The sequence below is a fragment of the Phlebotomus papatasi genome, chromosome 2 (assembly GCF_024763615.1).
Source record: "Phlebotomus papatasi isolate M1 chromosome 2, Ppap_2.1, whole genome shotgun sequence".
NCBI classification, from domain to species: Eukaryota; Metazoa; Arthropoda; class Insecta; order Diptera; family Psychodidae; genus Phlebotomus; species Phlebotomus papatasi.
In genome coordinates, this window is record NC_077223.1 from 14,931,790 (window position 1) to 14,958,531 (window position 26,742).

At 33.8% G+C, this 26,742-nt stretch overlaps 1 protein-coding gene across 1 annotated transcript in view; it reads left to right on the plus strand.

Annotated features, from left to right (window-relative positions):
* The window catches only part of LOC129802720 (AP-3 complex subunit beta-1), a 39,171-nt gene extending 12,429 nt beyond the window's left edge, over positions 1-26,742 (plus strand). The window contains exons 2-4 of the mRNA XM_055848756.1: positions 20,186-21,206; positions 21,278-21,766; positions 25,086-26,742. Coding sequence (XP_055704731.1) covers positions 20,186-21,206; positions 21,278-21,766; positions 25,086-26,639 — 3,064 coding nt within the window. The 3' untranslated portion in view covers positions 26,640-26,742. The remainder of the gene's footprint in view (positions 1-20,185; positions 21,207-21,277; positions 21,767-25,085) is intronic.

A 26,742-nucleotide genomic window follows, 5' to 3' on the forward strand; every position in this document is an offset into this window, starting at 1 on the left:
ACAATAACTATTGTTTGTAAACAAATTTCATACGAGAGTGAGCAAGATGACTAGATTTATATCTCTTTCACTCTTGCTGAAAAGTCAAAAACATATTTACAAAACAAAAGTTATTGTGCTTTGGTCATAATGCCTAGCGCACAATAACTTTTGTTTTGTAAACATGTTTTTAATATTTCAGTGAGAGTGAATGAAACCTAGATCTAGTGATCTCACTCGCTCTTATAGGAAATTTTGAAAACATATTTACAAACAAATGTTATTGTGCGCTGGACATAATGCTCATCGCACAATAACTATTGTTTGTAAACATGTTTTTAAAATTTCCTATGAGGGTAAATGAAATGTAGATCTAGTCATCTCGGTCTCTCTCATAGGAAATTCTAAAAACATATTTACAAACAAAAGTTATTGTGCGTTGGACATAATGCCCAACGCACAATAAGTTTTGTTATGTAAACATATTTGTGACATATCAATGAGAGTAAGCGAGGTGACTATAGATTTCATTCACTCTGCTCGAAATGTCTAAAATACTCACAAAATAAAAGGTATTGTGCGTTGGACATAATGTCGGACGCACAATGACTTTTGTCAACATGTTTTTTGACATTTCATGGAAAGGAAATGAAATCTAGATCTAGTTATCTCGCTTCTTTTCATATGAAGGTTCGAAAATGTGTTTACAAAACATTTTTGTAAATTTTCGTGATCTAAATATATACATTATTATTATATTATTAAATCTCATACCCAGAGTACAACAACTTTTGCTCTGTAAATATGTTTTTAATATTTCTGTGTAAGTGAATGAAATCCAGAGCAAGTCATCTCGCTTACTCTTGTAGGGAGTTCCGAAAACATGTTTACAAATTTTCTAAGTGAGTGAACGAGATGATTAGATCTAGATCTGTGTCATTCTCATTGGAATCTCAACAGCATGTTTATAAAACAAAAGTCATTGTGCACTAGACATAATGCCCAGCGCACAATAACTTGCTTTGTAATCATATTTTTGATATTTCAATATCTCTCTCACTCTTATAAGAAATGTCAAAAATTTGTTTACAAGTTAAATTTATTGTACGCTTGGCATAAGGGAACATTCTTATTATAAACAAAGCCATAAACATTTGTGCATACACTGAGAGAAAAACGAAAAAGTTAAAATAACATTCTTTAAATGTTAATTTTACCCTGTAGTATTGATCCTAAATTGGTGTAAATGGGTTAAAGTTACCCTTTTTCATGTTAATTTTACCCTTAAAAAGGTGTAAAATTAACATTAAAAAATGTTGATATATTTTTACACCTAAAAAATGTTAAAGTTTCGAGGAAGAAGAAATGTTAATCGAACCCTCTTGTTTTTCTTAGTGTAGAAATTTTCTTATAAGGAATTGCATAGCATTTGGGAGACAATTGTACTCAAATTAATCATATTCCATTTTTAAAAATGGACAGTAATAAAAACGATATCCAAGTTTACAAAAATTAGTAACACTTCATCATTTTTAAACGATTACATGAAGAAACTGAAAAGAAATTGTTTCTCGGATGCCAAGCAATTCTTCTAAAGAAAATTTCTATTCATAAATGTCTGTAAGTTTTTTTCATAACGAGAATTCAGATTAAAATGAGAAAAATGAATAATATTTCTGCAAAGTTAAAAATCCCATCGACTAGTCTATCATATTGCAAAGTTTGTTTTAATATTGTCGGCTAAAGAATTTTTTTTATGTAATTTAAAATAAAATATCTTCATCAGAGAACACGAATCAAATTTTATTAGTTTATTCAAATATTTAAATAAATTAAATAATAAATAAATTGAATTGAATTGAATTGAATTTAAAACTTAGTGCATCTGGGGACAGCTTTTTAGATACGGCATTTTTTTTGAAAACCAAAATTTCAACCCTTATGGCTCTTTTTTAGATCAGGCTTTTATTATGGCTCTTTTTTTAGACATTTTTTTAGATCAGGAAAATTTCATGAAGTCCAAATTCGAATTCCTTTCTTTCTCACATGCTTTGCATACACCCCCCTGGAATGTTCGTTATTTTGGCCAAATTTCTATAGAGAATTCAAATTTGCACCATGAAGGCATGACGCGAGCGACACGCCGCGGTCAAGTCCATAACCGCTTGACAATCGCCGCATTGTTGTGTTTTTATTTTATTGGGAAGGTCCAGAGTTTTGTGAATAAAACAAGTGAAAAAATCAGCAAGTGGTAGAAAAATATAATTTCCAGTGATTACTGAGTGTGTATGAAAATATTCGTGCAGTGAAACGTGTGTAAAATGAAGTGCGCCGTCTCAAATTGCTTCAACTCTAAGCACCGAAATCCCAATGGGGTGACCTTCCACAGGTAAGTTACAATTTTCTTCTTTCTTTTGACGCAGCAATTTTAGTGAAAAATAGTGAGTGAAAGCTTATTTAATTGTGAATGCGTGGGGGTGTAATTTGTTCTAAGCGGCGATTAAGATGAATGGAAAAAAAATCTGAAAAATGTGCTTACGGTGAAAATCTTCCCAACCAGCATATTCGACAGGATAGTATTTAGGGGTAATTTTGTCTTGCGAAAAACATCTTCTATTGCTTTTTTTAAATCAGTGAAAAAATTCTTTGAGCTTATAGAAAATGAGTTTTCGAATAAAAACCAACTCAATATTCGTGTATTTAGGTTTGGTGAATTGACGAAGAGGCTATATTGCACATTTCTTCATTTTTTTTTAAATAAAGAAATTAATTTAAACAAAAGATTAGAAACAAGTGGAAAGTGTGTTAAAAGAAAATATGCTAAAGAATATCTCTGACTTGTATTTTTGCAATTTTGTTTTGGAATTATTATTTTTTTTTTAGATTTCCAAGTAACTCGCAGGTTCGGGAAATTTGGGCTACACGTCTAGAGCTCTCTATGTCCCTTGTAGGGAAGGATAAGTACGTTTGCAGCATGCACTTCAGGCAAGAAGATATCAAACAGAAAAATGCTTCTAAAACGCAGCGCTTCAAATATGTGCATTTTTTGGATCCAACTGCTCTTCCGATTGTAAGTAACATTTTTTCCTTATTGCACAAAATTAGCAGAAATTTTATTGAATAAGATAAATGTAAAGATATATAAAGATTTATAACTAATTTTATATGTGGATCTCAGAGGCAAAATGACACATATCCTATGGCTAAAGCATAGGATATGTGTCATTTTGCCTCTGAGCTCCACATATAGTAGTTTATATAATATTTGTTGCTGATTTTTTTGTTGAAAAACATGTCATTAAGAAAAACATAAATCTTACTAATTACCACGTACCTATCAAATTTTGAGAATTTTCTCAGTAATTTTATACTATGGTTAAATTTATGCATATTTCTCTTCATGACGGAAGAAAGTGGTATCTTAGACCTGGACGTAGAACAGTATTGCAAATGTCCTATAGGGTTGTTCTGATTAGAAATCTCTTAGTTCTTTTAGAAGATCATGGACAAAATAAATAAACATTTATTTCTCCTATATTAAATAAATATCATTTTATATTCAAAATAATAAGAAAATGTAGAGTAAATTGCTACTTTTCTTGAATTTCCTTGAAATCGAAGTGAAAAATTACTAGTATAATATCGCATGGTTTTGATTTTTTTGCTTTTTTTTCTAATAAGAGATGATTGCAAAGATTACACTAATATGAATGTTCATCCATAATTCTAACTTATTTATACGATATTTTGTTGTGTTTGAGAGCTACGAGCGTACTTATATACATTCCATTCTTTTCTAAATTGACAGCACTGTAGTTTTTAAACAGCAAGAGATATCAAATTCATGTTATCGATGACCCCCCAGAAATCAATGTATTCTAGAAAATTCAATTTACCAAATTCACACCCCCCATCCCCTCCATCCCTTTCAAAAAATTACGTTTTTACTTTATATTTTGCCCTACGGATTCGGATCATTTTCGGTATATTTCAGAGCTAGTCCGGGCGAATATTTCGACCATAGACACCCAAGTCAGAAAAAATCGCAATCTTGAATTTATTAAGGTCAATGATTTTGGGGGTTTATTTCTCAAACAAATTGGTCGAATTTTGATTTAATTGAAAGGTCTCGAAATCCTAAACCCGGCTACATCGGTCTCAACCGCTAATGAATTGGTAATGTACCGGTTTTTAAAATATTTCAAAAATATATATTATCGCAAATTTTTGTTTATTTTTTAAATTTCAAATTAAACTTATGTTTATTTTTCTATAGACTAGAATAAGTCTAGAAAAGTAAAAGTTGCAATTAACAAACTTGTCTTACCAGTAAATTATTTAATTAAAAGATTAAACATAGGAAAATCAAAATATACTGCACTTTGGTTTGAAAACATTTTGTTGTTCGTCGTAATATCCTATAGAGTCTTAAAGGTTTATATTTATATGAGCAATTTTATCGCAAAATTTTCATTCTGTTACCTAAAAAACATCTTATTTATTTTTAATCTGAATTTTTCTCAATAACTTTACATTGTTTTGTTTTTGCTTTAAAATGTTACCGAGCTCGAAGTACAAAGATTAGAGATATCAATAGAATGACTAGAATGTAGTGAAATTGCATCATAAAATGAGAAATATATCATTTCACTCATTGCGTACCAATTACACAAGATATTCTCCTGAGAAATTCCTGAAATAAATTTCCTGATCATAGGACTTAAGGCAGACACAATCAGATTCTGGTACTCTACTTGATGACAATACACAGCTTGGGATTGGGAGTCATAGTTCGAAAGTCTGTGCTACAATGGTGGAACTCCAAAAATCATCCGTCAGCGACTGCAGTGCCATGGACGATGATTGCGACGAAGTCGAGTTGCTTGAATTCGAAGATGACATGTCGGAGCCATGCAACACGGCCAGTGATTCGATAATGGACTCCATGGACATTGAATCTCATTCAGTTAATGAAAGTGAAGCTGTCAAGATTGCAAAATTAAACGCAAAAATTCTGAAGTTGGAAAGACGGGTAGAGTTTTGGAAGAAAAAATACCATGCAGCAGATATGCGTCTGAGGCGTCGAGATGCAAGGATTGCAAAACTGGAATACCTTTCTTCCTCCAGCGACAAATCCCTTCCTGAATCTTGCGGAAATTGTAAAAATTCTTTTTCACTTGAATCCCTAACTGGAGTGATTCGCTCCATTGTAGAACGCATTCTGGAGAGGGACCAGAAAGAGTTCTTCAATGAAAAATTTGAAGAAGAATTGAAGCATTTTGCCGTGCAACTTCATTTTATATCCCCCAAAGCATATCGATTCCTGAGGAAGGAGTTGGAGAATGTACTCCCCTGCGAAGAGAGCATCCTGAGATGGCTGAGAGTACTAGACTTGGAGCCCGGTTTTTCAGACGAAGCCCTTAAGTCAGTTCAGAGTTATGTGGAGAGCGAAAATCGTCTAATCTGGTGTCAACTTTTGTTTGACGAGATGTATCTTCATCGCCACATCGATATAGTCGGTAATAAAGTCTACGGATTTTCCTTCCTGGGAGATACCTGCACAGACAATGATGCTGTCGTCGGAGATGATGGTGATGATGAGGAGGCAACACAAGCTCTAGTCTTCATGTTAGTCTCTGTAGACATGCAGTGGAAAACTCCCATCGGATATTTTCCCATGAAGAAACTGGCAGCACCGGAGAAGTCGAAGCTCATATCTGAGGCGATATCACTTGCCGAGAAATCCGGAGTTAAAGTTTTGGGGCTCACGTTTGATGGTGCCCCAGTGAACTTTAGTGCAGTGAAAAAACTTGGTTGCGATCTCTCGATGGATGATGAAAGCAACTACACCATTACACATGAAGTGGATTCCAGCACGAGAGAAATTTATATCCACCCCGACCCCTGCCATATGCTAAAGTTGGTTCGCAACAAATTTGCCACTTATACGTTTGTGGACAGGGATGGTAACGAGATAAACTTCAGATTCGTGCGACTCCTTCACGAGTATCAACAAAGTAGTGGTGCCGGAGTCCGGATTAAAGGCAATAAAATTACCAGTGCCCACATCGAGTATGCCCAAAACGCTATGAACGTTGAACTCGCTGTTCAGGTGCTGAGTAATTCAGTGGCTGATGCCATTGATTATTGCAGATATGAGCTTCAACTGCCACAGTTTGTAGGAAGCGAGTCCACCGCAAATTTTTTGCGGATTTGCAATGGTGCATTTGATGTTCTCAACACGCAGAACTGCTCTCACAAAGGGTAAGATCTAATTTCGATTAACTCAGATTTCCGGTTACAATTTATTAGTCTACCTATTATTTGTTTGGGATTGCGCAGGGGTTAGCCCCCAAATGGGTTACTAGAAGTCGTTGGCTCTTCGCGATAATATTTATTTAATTATCTTATTAAACCGATATTCTTTATTATTTGTAATCTGCTATATATAACATCTGTCTAAAACTCATTTACAGGTACAAGGCACCAATTCTGGATGACAACAGGGAAGAAATCATGAATTTCTGTGAAGAGGCATCCGCTTATTTCACAGATCTGCAAGTGTGGCATCATGAAAAGCTGCAGCCAGTCTCCCAATCCCAAATCAAAACCGGGTTTATTGGGTTAAGGGCATGTTTGAGGAATCTTCCTGCCATGAGTCTAAAAATGAAAGAATTTTCCCCTGCAGGATTCCTCACATACCCTTTACTTCAAGATCACCTCGAGTTTTTTTTTGGTGAGATTAGGACGAAACTTGGCTGCAACTCGAATCCCACCGTTTATCAATTTCGTGCCATCTTGAAGAGGCTCCTAATGTGTGTACAGATGGGAAATCTCCTCGAAAACACCAACTGTAAGCCACATATAGGAGTTATCCCAACTCTGAAGATTAAGTCTGGGATGAAGGTATATAATTATTTATATGTTACAAGTTTTTGTAAAATACTGGTTTTCCGCCTCTTCAAGCATATCGTATTAGTCCCATTTTTATATATTTCTAATTAAGTCATTTTATTTACAAATTAGAAGCTTTTGATACATATTGTTTATTTTTTTATTTCTCTAAGAAGCTATAATAAAGGATATACTTTGAGTGCCAAAAAAATGTAATAATAATAATGAGAAAAGTAAAAGTTTTGGCTTATTCATTATGCATAATTATTAAAATGTTCTATGCTGCAAAGAAGTTATATCCATTAATTTTATCACTCATGCCACTTCCTGTTCATTTTTTGGAAAATATGCTTCATTTCCTCGCTGACTTCATACTACTGATTATGCCAGTATATCAACAATGAATGCAGATATTTGGTCCTGTAGCCCGTTTCGTATATACAGTAGAGTCTTTCAAATGTGAACCTCTTAAATTCGAACTCCCGTTGAATTCAAATTGCAAAATTTAAAATTCTGTGATTCATGTCTTATGTGGGAACATTTGTGTGTTGCTTCCTAAGTTTTTTGTATAAAATTGAAAGGAAATTCATCACCACAAATATTTGAGAGAAAGTTGGCTGGTTATAGTTCGTAATTCGTAGGTGACAAATGTCATTTATAACCTCTAATACCTCGGATTTGGAAGACTCTATTGTATTCATTCGTAATTTAATCACTGCAAAAGCTTTTGTTTTTCAATATGAAACAGGTTGAGCAAAGTGGTAATTCAGATCAGGATGATGTCATCATAGAACCAATTTCTGAATCTTCTAATGAAGACGTTTTTGAGGAAGAGATGTCGACAGTCCATATTGACGCAGGCACATTGGTGTCGCGAATGAAGATGGATTGTGAAGTTTGCGTCGCTTTCCATGAAGCAAACCCTTCATTTATTAGAAACCTTGTCGAGGACGTGAGTGTTTTTGGAAACCATTTCTTTTGCCAAAGAATGAAGCAAATTGGCAGGGCTCAGTTTCTCAAAACATACAAGGAAGCCACCTGTGTCACCAACATTATGAACTGCTTCAAAAATTATTCCAGTAAGAAAAATCTGAGTCACTTCATCGAAGAGAAGACCCACTTCAACAATTTCCTTGAGCCGGCTGCAAAATTGTATACAGAAAAGAGAATGCGCGAAGAGCTGAAATTCTTTAACTCTAGGATATCAGAGCGCTCAAAACTTCATCGTCTAACTCACTTTAAGGGTTTTTAAGTTTAACATCGTGATCGCCTTGATGTACAACTAGAGGATTACAATTGAAGACAACCGTCACGATAAAGAACCTGTTTTGGATAGATTAGTAACAAGCGGTAAAAAATGGATTTTGGGAATGATAGAAAGCTTTTTTTGTTGCAAATGATGCAGATGGCTTATACAACCTGAGAAGGAGCATTTCCACCGTTTAGCTCTGGAGGTTGGTCAGCAACGCTAAGACGGCGGTGGCCGCAAATATTGCTTTCTGAATAACTTTTCTATATGTCTCCTTTCAAGAGCACTTGCTCAAAACATGTATTAATATTCAAAATTAAAAAAAAAACTTAAATCATACAACAAAATTCAGCAAGATTTTGGTAAAAAGGAATTGAATATGCCAGTCTTATTAAAATATCTAATCTGTGTTACAAATGAACATGAAAAAGTCATAAATATAATCTTAGTTTAAAAAAAGCTATATATTTTTGTTTTCTTTCTCATCCTAAACGAACTTAATTCATTCAGCCAATGTACCAGAAATACTTGAGATAGAATGTTCATATTTTGGGATTAGTTTCCTACAGGCTAATAAATGATTTTTTTTTGAAAAGAAATAATTTTTATCCATTATAGGGGCGCGGGGAGCCGCTCTCAAACACACGTCTTAACGGTCACTGAATTTAAATTCTGTTCATTAATTCATTACAAACTCTATTGATTTAGATAGAGTATCTATCCAAGAAAACACATTGGCAACCAGAATTCAAATCAGGAAAGAGGAAAGAGGCCAATTTTAACAAATTCGACGGGATGTCGAATTTTCCGTCCGCCATTTTGAGCAAAATTTTTGCATGACTTCACGTGTAGCGAGAAAAGAGCGACAAAACGTATTCCCATCTCTGTCGGGCTATTTTTTCCCAGTAATTGAAGGACTAAAGTAACCAAAAATCCATTCCCGACAGAAACTCGAATATCAATTGCCCCGGAATAAATCATCTAAAATCACTCAATTTGCGTCTGATGTATAATACCATGGTAAGGAATGGGTTAAGATAAAAAAATGTGAAATATTTTAAAATATCTTTCTAAAGCCTGTGTTACAAATAGGCCGAACAAAGCTTTGAAGCATTAAAATTATTTATTTTTAACTAAATTGGAAAAAGTAAGACGGTGGCAAAACGAGTTGACTCTTTTATATATTTTATAACTATTATAATGTAAAAGAGAAATAAACAAGAGAAAAAATATATTTATAATAAAATTAAATTTGCAAAAATGTGTTACCCCTAATTACAACCCTGAAAAGTGACATCTCTTATTGAGAACAGGCACTTTATTGGTATTTGAAAACTAACGGAAATTTTTAAATAGCGAGTAAAAAATCTTTCATGGTGTAACTGTGAAATCCGAGGGGGGTGTTTGCATATGTCTATCTCATTCTCTCGTATTCTTCTTCTTCTATTAAATATGACTCCAAATTCAATTTTGCTCAATCGAATTTGGTATGCGAAAGAATGAGATAGTCATATGCAAAACATGTAAGAAAGAAAGGGTATTCGAATTTCCACTTCATGAAATTTTTCTGATCTAAAAGGTGTGCCGGAGCCATTATTATTAAAGCATTGCATGCGTCTATCCCTTTCTTTCGTAGTCTTCTTATTCTTCTTGTAAGCATCACAACAAATAAAATTTGGATTTGAGTGCGAAAGAGTTGGAGAAACACGTGCAATACGTTTGAGAATGAAAGGGATGAAAATTTTGATTATTAAATTTTTCCTGATCTAAAAGATGTACCGGTGGGTGAAAAATTTATCTCAGAATTGCAGGGAAAATTTACAAAAATACTCGTAGATACAATAAAAGGTTTATTTACTGGTAATGAAAGAGAAAACAACTGTATGATTATACGTAAAAATGTACATTATATTTGGATGTTTTGTAGATAGGGCAAGTAGGGGAAAGCGTGCTACCTTCGGACGACTCCAGCTTCGAACAAATCAATTTTTTTCTATGTTAATAGATTTGTTACATAGGTTTTTCAAGAAATTTGAGGCATGGGACTAGCTGTTAAAATATATTATTATAATGGGTCAAATTAATTAAAATAATATTGAAAAAATGAATTTGTTCAAAGCTAGAGTCGACCGAAGTTAGCGCACTTGGATGACACTTCGATGACAGCTGTCAAACTCTTCGAGAAATTCAAATAAATACTGTGATTACGATTCTAAGTAATTTTTTGTAACATAAAACATGTTTTTTGTCTTATTTTAATGAGACTAGACGTAGGGGAAGTGCTTATAATTTTGGACAGTCTGCATATAAGCATCGATATCCCAAGTTTGAAGTGCCATATTTTCAATACTAATTGACTTTTCTTGTTACTCTCTTTTCAGAAGGATTGTTTAGAAACTTGGCAAGCTATTTATCATCTCATTTTTACTAAAATTAGTTTTAATACGTTTAAAAATGAATTGATATGTAGAGGTGAATTTGACTCTTATTTTGGACAACTTGGTTATTAATTTTTACAACTTGTCTGTAAATTTGGACAGATAATCCGCCTCAACAGGATGCCCATTGTTCTTCATTTTATGAACCAATCTTACCAAGTCCTCTTCCTGGTCATGTAAGGGAAACGTGGAATGTCACAAGACGCCCAGAAACTTTCCATATCATTCATTAAAGTGAGTTGACTTCGGTACTCCAAGTACGTGCGGATTAGCGCATTCCTTAAGCTTTCCGGGAGCCTTTCAAGGCTTTTCTCGCTACATCTCTTTCGTAGAGATGATGCTCCTTCATTTCTCCAGGCATTTGTCCAACCTAGTCATCACAAAAGCTAAAACTTCACGAAATTTCGTGAGAAAAACACCTGTCCAAAATAAGAATCATCACCTCACTGGTGAATGTCTTAAAAAATTTCCCATTTTTCACACGAAAAATATAATTCACAAGGCAAATCTCACTTCAGGTCAAATGTACAAATCATCAGTAACGTGAATCAACACAATACTCAATGAATATTCAATAATATCACTCAAAAACAGCGAACAAACTTTGTTAGTACTTCACCAAAACTAAATAAGACTGAAGTAAGCCACGAAGTTCTGTCATATTTCTCGTAAGCAATTGCTCACACTGAATTTTCAACAAAGCAATTTCAACTCAAATCATATTCAAATTTTAACGTATTTAGTGTTAAAATATTACAAAAAGAACAAATATTTAGATAGAATTCATTATTCATCAAATATTGGAATAAAAATCCATCATTTTAATCAATTTATTTTTAGTGTCCAATGTTATCCTCAAAGTGTCCAAAATAAGAAACTGGACAAAATTAGAAGCATTTCCCCTATGTCTTTCATAAATTTGGGGATTTTTTTTAAATTTTTTGAACTTCTATGATCTTAAAGAAAAGAATAATTGAAATGTCACTAGTTCGACTTTTAAAGTCACACTGCTGTGTAATGACATTGAATTTAGGAGTTTTTGTATCCCTTTTTTTATAATATGCAGCGTTTTTTTTATACTTATTTCTTTTTGATTTAAAATCTATTAAACTTTTAATTAAAGATTTCGATCGCAGGTGGAAAAAAGAGCAATAATAAATGTTTTTTTTTTCACTAAACCACATCTGTGGACAAATTCAGCGTCTACGTCGTAAATATCTTTGGTGCTTTGGTCTTTTTTTGGACAAATTTAATGAGATGGAAATTGTATTCGTTTGATATAGTTTTCTTCCTTTTGCATCTCATGATTGATCTTCATTGAATATAGGGCGAAGATTTATTTATTATTTATTCTGAGAAACACACACACGAAATTTCGAATAATATTTATGTCTATATCCATAGGAAATATATTTCTAAAATTTTCTGTGTGAGCTTTTAACTCACAATTGGATCTGTTGGTGATTTTTTTTTTTGGAGGAAAAATGATCCACCATAAAAATCTTTAATGGAGAATTTTTAGTGCTCTTGTCTATTAAAAGAACTGAGATCACGTCGATTTATCTTATTCTTGTGCGAAAGAGCTAATTAACCGAGGATTGTCTCATATATGAGAGATTTCTTTAATTTTCTAAACACCTGTGAGGAAATTTTACAAAAGATGGATCATTAAAAGCTTCCCATGGGTTCAAAAGTCTCGCTGTCTTGCATCTTCTCAACAGCACTCTATCATCTTCTCCTTGGGTGATAACCAAAAATTGGTTCTCTTTACTTCTTTTGGATTTCTCAAGAATCCACCAGGCAAGATTTCTTTATGTCAATATCCTCCAAACAGAGGGATGCTCTTCTTTTTTTTGTGTTAAAACACCTGAAAGTCTCATCGTGAGTCACTTTGATAAATTTTCCAACACAAAATTCCAAGCCCATTGACTAAATAAAAGCTCATTCACTTTGAATTTTTAATATTCTGAGAGTCGACACTAAAAGTTGTGTGCCCGTAAACCTTTTGCTGAAAAAAAAATTATCTCACCAAAAGTCTGTATGTTTATCAATAAACCAATTTATATTGTCCATCTTTTTGGCATTTTTTCCACTGCTGAAACTCTGTGTCATCTTCTGGGTTTTAGAGTGGAAGAAAATGAGAAAAAAAGAGTCTCCACCTTAAGAGACACACACCTGATGGCAATTTATTTAAATGTTTCGCCAGATATTGGATTCTTTTGCCTTTTTGCCAGACTGGTTAGTGGGCTAATAATTTGCAAGTTGAGACATTGATTTCTGGGTGCCGATAAAAGTCAAAGAAATTATGGTGGATTCACTCAAAATCTCTTTTTATTTTAATTGGAATTTTGTAGTTAGATCCATTTAAAAAACAACTGTCTCATAATGATTTCCAAATGTGGTTTAAACTTTATAAATCAAACTAAAATTTCGAAAGCGGTATTATGCAAATTTATAAAACCCTTAATTTTTACTTGACCGTCTCTCAACTCTTCGTTAGGCATCAAATTTGGTTATATGTATATACATTTTTATTTTAAATGTAAAGTTTTCAAAATTGATTTATTAAGTAGATTTTTTTTTTGAATTTCACGAATTCGTGAGGAAGAAATCCAAAGCCCAGAAAGTCAGTTTTTAATGTTTTATTGATTGAGTGTTGAGATCAAAGGCATTTTATGCAATATCGATAGCTAAGAGGCTTCAAGCTAGTGAGTTTTAGGATTTCTCTAAGTCCTTCTCATTTAATGACTCAATACACTGATGCATTCCCGATTGAACTAGGTATTTAGAGCTCCCCAAAATTGGTTATAAAAATGGAATTAAAAAGGAGTCGTTAGGTGAATGTGGTGAATGCTTTATTAATCCACTTAATATGACCATACGAATTTTAGACGATTTGGATATCTGGCTGAGATTACAATCTCAGCTTTTGTGAAAATGCGAATTCGACAGATCGGGCTCAAAATTTGTATGTACACTGTATGATTCTCATAGATCACGAATATCGTACTCGTCCAAAACCGTTTTTTTTTCGACTAGCCGTTACTATACGTAGTACAAAAGTATCTGACGAGAGAACGAAAAGAGGTATCGATAATAATTAGTTTTCGGCAAAGCGGGTGGACAACATCAGTCATCAAGATGATCTGGTCATATCCGATCCTGGTCCCGATCAAAATTCCGAAAGCCAAAATCCCGAAAGCCAAAATCCTGAATTCGTAAAAGTGTTATAGCTACTCTTACGATTGCACCCGCACTTGCTGGAGGCAAAGGGAAATTTTCTGTGTCTTGGGAAATTATTTTCTAGACATTATCCTCCAAATAATTTAATTTATTTCAGGATTTTGAATATTCGGGATTTTGGTTTTCGAGATTTTGGCTGCCTCCGATCCGATCCATCCCTCCACTCCCCTTTTGTCATTTTGCAATACCCCCACTTTTTTCTTAATAACTTAGTCCCTTATGGTATGGATAGATCATAAATTTTAGCATGTTATAGCTTGGTCTATAAATTTTGATTAACAAAAAAAACTAGAACCTCCGACTCCCTTGACCTGATCTAGAAGGGGTCAAAAAGAATCCTAAAATGACGCTAGGGGGAAGTGGGGCACCTTTGAAAGTGGGACACCTTTGAAATTGGGATTTCTCATCTATTTTAAAATAAAATTGAGCCTCATCGTGATATAATTTAGCTACACAAACAGATTGAGAAGCTAAATTATATCATGATAAGGTTCAATTTTATTTAAAAATAGGTGAAAAATCCCGATTTCAAAGGTTCCCCACTTTCAAAGGCGCCACACTTCCCCCTAGTTCCGGTAATAATTATCAGAATTTAATTATATGTTTTGGTCTTTTGAAAAGCTCTCATTGGATGCTACAACTGTTCAGAACACCCCAACTTTATACAATTCAATCGAAGGTTCGTTTGATCGGAAAATCGATTTTCGAAAATTCTATGTTTAATATCTTGGAACTTCCATTTTCAAATTTCAATCGAATTGAAAGTTGAAGCTGAGGTCGAGACCTTTCCAACGATGGGTTATAACTTGTCCAGTAGGGAAATTCTGTAACATGACAAATTTTCATGATGAATTTAAGAACAGAATAATATTAAAGTCCAGTGAGATTCGAATGGCCATTGAAAAGAGCTCCATGAAGATCTTAGTAACTGACATGAATCGGCTATTCGACCAGTTCTTCTGAATTTACCAATTAAAACAATTTAAATTTGTCATGTGGCATTGTTATACTGTTACTAAATTCCCCTGCAGATCATTGCATTTGACGCACTTCACTCCACTTTACCTGGACTTTTACTATACCGAAATTGACAGGATTCTATTTCTAACGTTTATTAACGGATTTCAATGAATTTTCTTTTTCTTTTATTGGCCTTCTGTTCTCAAACTTTTTAAAATAGAAAATAACCCAAATAACCAGTGATAAGCCCAGATAAGCCTATGAGCCTGAGATTCTTTGCAGGAGACCTCCGAATGATTACAACTCGAAATACTGAAAATTCGATTGTGAGCTGAATTTTTTACGTAACGGTTTTAGACTTAGGTTGATTATTCGACTTAATCCGAGAGGCGTATTACGAAATTATGTTAAGCCGTCTCCCGGTCTAAGTCGTAAATGTGTCTAGCGCATAAGGTATTATGACAATGGCTTAAGTTTTCGGTCTAGTAAAAAAAATGTGTTGAAATTCTGTAATGAAACCCTTATTCGACATATATTTATGTTTTATAAACTCTTATAGAAAGTCTTAATGTACTAATTTAAATCCAGTCAAATTCTTTAAGATTATTAGTCAGATATTCACTTATAGTACACTAAAAATTCAGTAAAATAGAATCTCTTCTTTAGAATTTTCGTACACTTTTCTTTCAAAATTGTATACTTCTGTGAATTTTTAATTTCTGTTCAAAGCTTCAGGATTCACAACAAAATATTGTTTATATTACCTAGGTTTCTTTATTAAGGTTTTTGTCATATTATTTATTAAACAGAAATTTATAGAGAAATTATTCAAGATCTAACGGATATATTACTCATATTTCGATATCACATTTCGGGCTTTCCATCAAACACTTTATTTCCATTTTTTTTAAAGGGAAGTAATATATTGCGTTTATATGATAGTTTTTTACATAATTATTGTCGTTAGAAGCTCGTTTTGTAATTGAAGATTTTCTTTTGACAAATATATCATATTGATGGGTGATCTACGTAATATTCAAAGGTTTCCAAGTGATTTACAATTGAGTTTCAATGTCAAATATCCAGAATGCAAAAAAGATCATTGAGGAAAATATGAACAGAAGAGACGTAAAACGTAAAACCAATTAATGCAATATAAAATGATGCAAATTTTAATGTGAAGTGAAAAACAATATTTTCTAAAAAGGAAATACTTTTTGGATTTTTTGTTTTGAAATTAGGAGAATTTTGGCATGGGAATGTCTTTATAGGAAAATTCAAAAAGTTGTAAAACGATCAATTTGTAATTGATAAATATTTTTTTGGTTGAAATGACTATGTTATTTTTTGGAGGCTGTAAAAAGATATGAATCAATAAAAAAAATATTACGATGTTGCTTTTCTGAAGAATAGCCAAAAGGTGCAAAATACGCAAATTTGTGCACGTGAATAAATTAATTGTGCCATAGTTCTGGTTATCTATCATTTGAATTTTTGAATATATTTTTCCTCATATTCTATGACTTCATTAATGGACCTCAATAAAGCCAACAACACCCCTACCATATATGAATCATTTTCTTAAAACAGGCAACCCAACAATAAATTAAACCAGCTTCAGCATTTTCTCATGAATGAAGTTTATCCAATAAGATGAATTTTTTATTACAATCGTCAATTTATACAGAAGAGATATCAATAAAAGTGTGATATTTTGCCCCGTCCTCGCCTCCTCGTACGCCAAAAGGTTACACAACATCTCTAAGATTCTTCGCTTCTTTTAGTATTTTTTTTTGCTTCATTCTGAATTGCTGAAAAAGACGATAAAAACCAGAATCAAAATGATCAAAAGCACTCTTATTGAAATTCATCTGTTAATTTATTTGATTTCTGCTGAAGGAGACATTTTCTTCCAAAATTTTGACCACATTAGATCATTTTATTGTTCGACTTTGAGGCAGAAAAATACAAGATCTTCTGTACTCATTGGAATTCAACGAATGCATAGATAAGAAAAAGTGACTAAAGGAGTAAAAGCAGAAGGGGTCATTTCACTCATTAAGAAATCTTTGCAAGATTGTAAAAGCAATAAGACCATTAGCTAATGCTGATACATATTTAAAAAGTTCAAATTCAATTAATCTTTTTGATTTAGTTAATTTTAAATGGTTTCAATTTATCTTAGAAAATTCATATGTATGTTTTTCTTATAAAATGATAAGAGAAAGTTAGAAGCTCTTTCTCAATAACAACAATAACACTAGTAGACAAATTTTTGGTGCAAAAATTAAAATAGGCAAGTTTGAATGTGTTTTGTTAGACCCTATTGATTGTTGGTTTTAATTTCTAATATACGATTTTTCATTGTTCGCAAGCCAATTTTATCTATTTGGACAAATTTAGCTACTTTGAAAAGGTATTGAAATTATCTATAACTTTCTTAGACGTACAAAGTTCGTAGAATTGCCGCAAGAGGCGCCTCCATGTTACTAAAGGACTCAATAATTCTGAGTCACATATTAGCCACATAAATACGTATAATTTTCCAAAAACCATCATATCTAAAGAAATATAATTTAAAGTTCTAGATCTTTTATCACGAGAAGAAAATAGTGCCTACAAAACACTTAAAGTGTTTAATAGGAGGAAATTTCGATGCACTACATAATCCTACATAATTCTTGTGAAAAACCTTGTGCAAATGAAAGAACAATTCGAAATAGAAATAATGATAACAGATTTCGTAATTAATTATATAACATTGGGATTATTGCACAAATATTGTCGTAAAATTACTTCTTGTAAAAAATTTACAGAAAAGATTTTATACTGAACAATTATTTAACTTTGGAGTTTCAGAATTATTTCTTTTTTGAGTCTTTTGATCTCCTGTTGCCCCCCTCTTCACGATATCCCATAGACTAAAAAATTAAACTAAAAATAATTTTAAAAACTTTATGATTTAGCTCTCCCTTACGTCATTTTCACCCAAGCAAAGGGCCTTTACTGACTTGAAAGATCTCTTACGGAGTCTTATAAGGTTTTCAAAAAACTCAAAGTTTTGTAGATGGCTTTTGATCAACTGTTCTAAACGAATAATCTGGTCTTAGAAAAGCTTTTAGGGAATTCATTTTAGCATTGATTTTTTGGCAAATTTTTGATTTATTAATTTTTTTTATTTATTTATTTAAATCAATAATGCTTTTGAGCTTGCGCTCTTGGAAGCATATATAAATTAAAGAAAAAAAGAAAGAAAACCGTTAACAAAGCAAAACGAAAACGATTTTAAAAAAAATATACTCCAAGAAAACTTTTAAGACTCAAAAGAACATTTTTATAAGATTTCTCATCAATTATCCTGGATTTTCTTCATAGAAAAGACTTTTTAGACCATTTTCCATTCGAAAACGGGTGATAATCCTCCAAAAACATTTTCAATAATTTCAAATTTGACCCTCTTTTACTAAAATCCTGTCTACGCCCTTGCCATTTGGGACTTCTGACAAGATAGACTAGGGTTAAAATATCCAACAAATAAAATTTTTCTTTGAGAACATTTTATGAACTGATTTTCAGATCAAAGAGATTAATGTCGTCAGTTAAATCAGCGTTTGTCGTGGCTTTATTTTTGCTATTTTGAGTAGGGGAAAAGCTCATAATTTTGTCCAGTTTCTTATTTTGGACACTTTGAGGATAAAATTGGACACTAAAAATAAATTGATTAAAATGATGGATTTTTATTCCAATATTTGATGAATAATGAATTCTATCTAAATATTAGTTCTTTTTGGAAGTTTTTAACACCAAAAACGTTAAATTTTGAATATGATTTGAGTTGAAATTGCTTTGTTGAAAATTCAGTGTGAGCAATTGCTTACGAGAAATATGACAGATCTTTGTGTTTACTTCAGTCTTATTTAGCTGTGGTGAAGTACTAACAATGTTTCTTCGCTTTTTTTGAGTGATATTATTGAATATTAATTGACAATTGTGTGGATTCATGTTAGTAGCGATTTGTACATTTGACCTGAAGTGAGATTTGACTTGTGAATTAGATTTTTGGTGAGAAAAATTGGATTTTTTTAAGACATTTACCAGTGAGGTGATACTCCTTATTTTGGACATGTGTTTTTCTCACGAAATTTCGTGAAGTTTTAGCTTTTGTGATGACTAGGTTGGACAAATGCCTGGAGAAACAAAGGAGCATCATCTCTACGAAAGAGATGTAGCGAGAAATGCCTTGAAAGGCTCCCGGAAAGGCCAGGGAATGAGCGAATCCCCACATACTTGGAGTACCAAAGTCAACTCACTTTAATGAATGATATGGAAAGTTTCCGGGCTTCTTGTGGCATTCTACGTTTCCCTTACATGAACAGGAAGAGGACTTGATTAGATGGTTCATGAAATAAAGAACAATGGGCATTCTGTTGAGGCGGATTAGCTGTCCAAATTAATAACCAAGTTGTCCAAATTAATAACCCAGTTGTCCAAAATAAGAATCAAATTCAACTCTACACATCAATTCATTTTTAAACGTATTAAAACTAATTTTAGTAAAAATAAGACGATAAATAGCTTGCCAAGTTTCTAAACAACCTTTTTGAATAGAGAGTAACAAGAAATGTCAATTAGTATTGAAAATATCGCACTTCAAACTTGGAACTTCGATGCTTATAAGCAGACTGGTAAAAATTATGAGCCTTTTCCCTAATTGCAATGTGTATAATTTTAGAACCGTATTTTAAACTGAAGTAGCAAATTACAAGATGAACGCAGAACACAAATGTCCTTTCCAGAAGCGTCAGTGAGAAGGTATCAATTCAGATTTAAACTCTTCAGGTCTCACTCTGAATTGATACCTTCTCAGAGATAAAGACTTGGGACTTTCACGGGACGCCTCTTCCCTCCATAAGTCTAGGACCATTAACATACCCCTAATATCCCCTTCATTCCTTGAGCTGGAGCCAATATCAATCGGTTATTAACCGGTAATAAACCGATTCATAACCGATAACTAATTTTTGAGCTCCGATAACTATTTTATTTTGGGCAGAGTTTTGAGTGATTTATGAATCGGTCCAAATAGGTTAAGAACCGGTAAACGGTAAATGATGCGAAAGTACTTTTGAGCGAGGTTCGAGCACTTCGCAAAGCCTGAGACTCTGTCGCCCTTTTTATTTAACAAAACTGTAGCTTAAACAGTAAAAGTGAGATTTAAAGCTTTTCATTAGTAGTTCATTATCTCCATAAATTGATATTGAAAAATAGGGATTTAAGTTAATTATGAAAGCCAACAAAGACATCTTTATGCTTTTTGCTTGTCTATTTAGAGGAGGTCCCTAAATATTATTTACATGTGTATTTAGAGAGGATAGTGGAGACCTTTGCCCCATGCTGAACGGTTTGTCTTTTTGAATTTTAGGCACAAGGATCTCATTGAGATGCTGGACGGTAACAAAGTCGGTCTCAAATTGGAGGCAATGAAGAGAATTATTGGGATGGTGGCTAAAGGTCGGGATGCTTCTGATCTGTTTCCAGCTGTTGTGAAGAATGTTGTATCTAAGAATGTTGAGCTGAAGAAATTGGTGTATGTGTATCTCGTGCGATATGCTGAAGAGCAGCAAGATTTGGCTCTGCTCTCAATTTCGACATTCCAGCGATCTCTTAAGGATCCCAATCAGTTGATTAGAGCCAGCGCCTTGCGAGTTTTGTCCAGTATACGCGTTCCTATGATTGTTCCCATTGTGATGCTAGCTATTCGAGATTCAGCTTCCGATATGAGTCCCTATGTTCGAAAGACAGCAGCTCATGCCATTCCGAAACTTTATAGTTTAGATGCGGAACAAAAAGAGGAACTTGTTGGTATTATTGAGAAGCTATTGTCAGATCGGACAACTCTTGTTGTGGGATCTGCTGTGATGGCTTTTGAGGAAGTGTGTCCAGAGAGAGTTGATCTGATTCACAAAAACTATAGGAAATTTTGCAACTTAATTGTGGATGTTGATGAATGGGGACAGGTCATTATTATAAATATGCTAACGAGATATGCAAGGACACAGTTTGTAGATCCAAATGCTCATGAAAAGTTGCTCAGTGAGGAGCGGAAGAGGAAGAAGAAAGCTCCAAAATTCTCAGATTCAACATCAAATTCTTCTCAAGAGGATGAAGATGAACAAGATGAAGATGATGATGATTATGAGCTGAATCAGGAAAATAAGTGTATTCTAGATCCTGATCATCGGCTTCTTTTGCGTCAAACCAAGCCTTTGCTTCAGAGCAGGAATGCTTCAGTTGTGATGGCTGTAGCGCAGTTATACCATCATATTGCGCCAAAGGCCGATGTTCTTATTGTGGCGAAGGCCTTGGTACGTCTTCTGAGGAATCATAAGGAAATCCAGAGTGTCGTGTTGACTTCAATTGCTTCGATGTCGCAGGATCAGAAGGTAAGTGGAATAACTTTTTTCTTTCTTAATTGTCAAGACGATCACCGGGGAATTTGTATTGGTTTTGTCAGAATCTCTTCGACGTATACATCAAATCGTTCTTTGTGAGAACAAATGATCCTACTCACATAAAACTCCTGAAGGTGCAAATTCTAACGAATCTCACCACAGAGACCAATATTTCTATCATTCTACGAGAATTTCAAACGTACATCAAGAGTAATGATAGAGAATTTGTCATGGCCACAATTCAGGCTATTGGACGATGTGCTACGACTATTAGCCAAGTGACAGAAGTCTGCCTAACAGGGCTAGTTCACATGCTGTCCAGCAAGACAGAATTTGTTGTGGCAGAAAGTGTAGTGGTCATTAAGAAGCTTCTCCAGAGCCACTGTGCCAAACATCGTGAGATCATCATTCAAATGGCCAGACTGTTGGATCATATTACTGTTGCAGCTGCCAGAGCGGCCATCATTTGGCTAATTGGCGAGTACAATGAGTATGTGAAGAATATAGCACCTGATGTGCTTAGGAAGATAGCAGAGACCTTCATCAATGAGGTAAGCCAACAAAAAAAAAGAACATTTCCCTCTCTGAAAAGAGTAAATCATTCTCAGGCAACCAGAAAAGCAATAAAAAAAAACTCCACCAATTGGATTATAATGCTAATGGGACACTTTTCGTATGGGGATCATAAAAGAATGGCATACAAGTTTTCCTTCGATTATTTTACAATCTCACTCCTCAATATCTTTTTCTTACTTATGGCGATCTATGCAAAAGTATATTGCCAACACTTCAACAAGAATCATAAAAAGAAGCACGGGCCAAAATTAGAAATGATCTAATTAGAATTCTAAATGTGATATATAGATTATTTTTTGAAAATAACTTTATTTCTTTAGCGCTTAAGCAGATGAGATAATTTCCCTTTTCATCTACATTTATGATCGGTATTAAGTCAAAAGATAAAAAAAAATCAATAAATCTATTAGAAGATTAAATCAATAAATTGGATCTATAAAATTGATTTATTTGCTAAAGTCAAATTTTATTATTCATTGTTTCATTTTATTATAAACTGTTAAAGATTTATTTAATTCTTTGTGTGTACTATTACCGACAACTTAATTCTTTTCCCAGAATAATTTGTAAGAAAATGAATGGCCAAGACCAATTGGCCGTGTGCTTGAATTTATAAAACTACCAGAACGTTGCGAATACTGTTTCATTGTTATCGACGAAGGGGATAAATTTTCTCTGCATTTACTTACAATTTATCTAAAAATTCTTAATCTTAAAAGGTTTACGTGGGTTCCTTCCAAGAGAATTAGTCCAAAAGGGTGCTTTTCATCAAAGCTTTTGGGTAAAAATGAGCTTTGTTTAAAGTAACACTTTAGTAAAATTGTAAAAGCTTTTAACACTTTTTGTTTTAAAAGAGATTAACACTCAAGCATATACTTCAGGAGAGAAAGTAATAAAGAATCAAATATGACCGTCTGCCAAGAGCAAGACAAGTTTTGTTAGATCAAGGGTGTTCAAGAACCGTTGAAACCGAATAAACGTCAAAATAAGTTTGTTCAAGTAGCGTTTTGCATTGACGTACAAGTCTCATTTGACGTTTGTTCGGTTTTAAAGGGTTCTTGTACACCCCTGTTCTAGATGTAAAACTGTAAGGATAGAAATGCCCTTTGGGGCTACTCTCTGGGCAGAAGTAGCATCTCAGTGTTAGAAATTTCGTCCTTAGTTAGTTTAAAATGTTTTTATTTTAGAAAGAATTATTACTTTTGTAGTCGGATTTGCAGTATTCTATAAGAGGAAAATTCCTGTACAGCTCAAGGGGCTCTAGCAATTGGTTTGCGGAATCTTTGTTTTTTCCATTTTGTTTTTTAAACTTTTGTTTTTCCCAGTTTGCCTTTGGAATCTTTGTCTTCGGTAATCTTTGTTTTTTTGGAAACTTTGTCTATGGAAATCTTAATTTTCATATATTTTAAACAAGAACATTTTATTAAATATTGAAATTAAAACAGTTTGGGAAGTTTTTAGTTTCATCCTTTAGGGTAAAGGGAAATTTTATGTGTTTTTGGTTTCGTCCTTTGGAGCAAAGGGAAATTTTCTGTGTTTTGGGAAGTTTTTGTTTTCGTCCTTTGGAGTAAAGGGAAATTTTCTGTGTTTTGGGAAGTTTTTGTTTTCGTCCTTTGGAGCAAAGGGAAATTTTCTGTGTTGGAAAGTTTTTAGTTTCGTTCTTTGGGCCAAAAGGGAAATTTTCTGTGTTTTGGGAAGTTTTTGTTTTCGTCCTTTGGGGCAAAGGGAAATTTTCTGTGTTGGGAAGTTTTTGGTTTCGTCCTTTGGAGCAAAGGGAAATTTTCTGTGTTTTGGGAAGTTTTTGGTTTCGTCCTTTGGGGCAAAGGGAAATTTTGCTGTATGACAGACAAATTTTCCGATACTTTGTACAAAATTAATGAAAGACAAGATTTCCAAAAACAAAGTTTCCAAAAAACAAAAAATACCGAAGATAAAGATTTTTTTTGCCAGTAATTTTGGACACCTTGTTTGCAATTTTGGACTGTGTCAAAATCTTTAAAATATAGATATTTTGATAGAACACATTAGGGTAAGTGCTCATAATTTTGGACAGTCTGCTTATAAGCATCGAAGTTCCAAGTTTGAAGTGCGATATTTTCAATACTAATTGACATTTCTTGTTACTCTCTTTTCAGAAGGGTTGTTTAGAAACTTAGCAAGCTATTTATCGTCTTATTTTTATTAAAATTAGTTTTAATACGTTTAAAAATGAATTGATATGTAGAGGTGACTTTGGCTCTTATTTTGGACAACTTGTTTATTAATTTGTCCAACTTGGCTGTAAATTTGGACAGCTAATTCGCCTCAATAGGATGCCCATTGTTCTTCATTTGATGAACCAATCTTACCAAGTCCTCTTCCTGTTCATGTAAGGAAAACGTAAAATGTCACAGAAGCCCGGAAACTTTCCATATCATTCATTAAAGTGAGTTGACTTCGGTACTCCAAGTACGTGCGGATTAGCGCATTCCTTAAGCTTTCCGGGAGCCTTTCAAGGCTTTTCTCGCTACATCTCTTTCGTAGAGATGATGTTCCTTTGTTTCTCCAGGCATTTGTCCAACCTAGTCATCACAAAAGCTAAAACTTCACGAAATTTCGTGAGAAAAACACCTGTCCAAAATAAGAGCCATCACTTCACTGGTGAATGTCTTAAAAAATTTCCCATTTTTCACACGAAAAATCTAATTCACAAGGCAAATCTCACTTCAGGTCAAATGTACAAATCATCAGTAACGTGAATCAACACAATATTCAATGAATATTCAATAATATCACTCAAAAACAGCGAACAAACTTTGTTAGTACTTCACCAAAACTAAATAAGACTGAAGTAAACAGAAAGTTCTGTCATATTTCTCGTAAGCAATTGCTCACACTGAATTTTCAACAAAGCAATTTCAACTCAAATCATATTCAAATTTTAACGTATTTAGTGTTAAAATCTTCCAAAAAGAACAAATATTTAGATAGAATTCATTATTCATCAAATATTGGAATAAAAATCCATCATTTTAATCAATTTATTTTTAGTGTCCAATGTTATCCTCAAAGTGTCCAAAATAAGAAACTGGACAAAATTATGAGCAGTTCCCCTATTCACAAAATGTTGTACGAAAATTCCATAATTTTAATAAATTTGTTTCTGGTGTCCAATTTTACCCTCAAAGTGTCCAAAATTACAAGCTGTCCCAAATTACAAGCTGAAAAGAACTTCTTTTGTAGTGTCTTTTTTATAAGTAGTCGCAACCTTATTCCCGGAGCCCAATTTTTTGAATTCTAATCATTTAATTCCAGGAAAATTCCGTTAAACTCCAAATACTCACAATGTCTGTGAAGCTTTTTGCTACGAATCCCGATCAAACTCGCCTCTTGACCAAATACATCTTTGAGCTTGCACGCTATGATCAGAATTACGATGTTAGGGATCGTGCACGTTTCTTAAAGGCCCTTGTGGGAATTGATGGGGAAGGCAGTGTTCTGAGTAAGAATCTGCAGAAAATATTTCTGTCACGGAAACCAGCTCCTGTGATGGAAAATGGGGCTCATGAAGGGGCTACAGCCCTTCAACTTGGTAGCTTATCGCACTACCTGAAACTTAAAGCCAATGGATATCGGGATCTTCCGGATTTCCCATCAGTTGCACAGGATTCCTCTGTGAGAAATGTTCAGAACAAGATTGATATTGTTGTGAGTGGGGAAAGGAGTCTTTTGGGTGCGGAAGTCGATGGGAATTCCAGAAAGACTGGGAAGGAGAAATCTCGGGATTTCTACTCTGAGGAATCATCTAGCGAAAATGAAGACGATGATGAGGATGATGATGAAGATGATAGTGATAAATCCAAGGATAAAAATGATTCTGAAGAATGGACAGAAGATGATGATGAGACTTCGAGTGAAGAGTCATCATCTAGTGAATCTTCTTCGGAATCTGATGATGATGAGGAAGAACAGGAAAATGGGCAAGAGGAATATGGTAATGCGAAACCGCAGGAAAGGGTTAAGAAAGTGTCCAATACGTCAAATCCTCCGAGTAATTTGGATTTATTGTCCGATTTGGATAATTCAATGTTTTCTACACCTTCCGGAGGGGTTTCTATTAAACCTCTGGGCCTGTTGCAGCCCTCAGCAATGACTTCGCCCATGGGGAAACACCAAGTTCTTCCGCCAGTTTTCACATCGTCTGAACATCTTGAGCTTTTGAACAAAATCAATGGATTTGGCCTGGGAATTGTCTATCGTTTCACGAGATTTAATCATTTAACCTCAGCCACTCATCTCTCAGTTGAAGTCATCCTCAAGAATCACAACACTGTCCAGGAGATCACGAATATCCATGTAGACGGGAAATCTTTTGGTAATGATGCCATCCATGTATTTCCGGCGATTTCTCAACTGTCACCAAATGCCTCTCTTACTGAAACTCTTGGAGTAGACTTTAACGATTCCACTCAGCCCATCTCCTTCGCCATTCTGAGTAGCTTGGGTAGATCTACAGTGTCAATTGGAGCACCAGTAGGGGAATTAATTCAACCAATTAAAATCCTTGAAGATGCATTCAGAGTTGAAAGAAACAAACTCAGAGGGATGACTGAGCATTCTTGTACCCTCTCAACTACTTCGGACCAGAAAATGATTCAAGAGAAAATTTTAAGAATGGCCAATGTTGCACCAATAGAGTCCAATGAAGAGAAAATCCTCCAATTTGCAGGTCAAACACTCAAGTCTAAGAGTCTCTTGCTGATTACCGTGCTTATAAAGGATGCCCAGGAAGCACAGGTAACAGTCAACTGTGAGAAAATCGTCATGGGATCTATCCTTCTCAATGACATCAAATCCCGTGGCATCTAATGGTAAGTACTCATCGTTTCTACATTCATGAATTTATAATTAATGTTATTCAGAAATTATATATTTCTTAATTTTTATTTCAATAAAATTATTATCATTATCA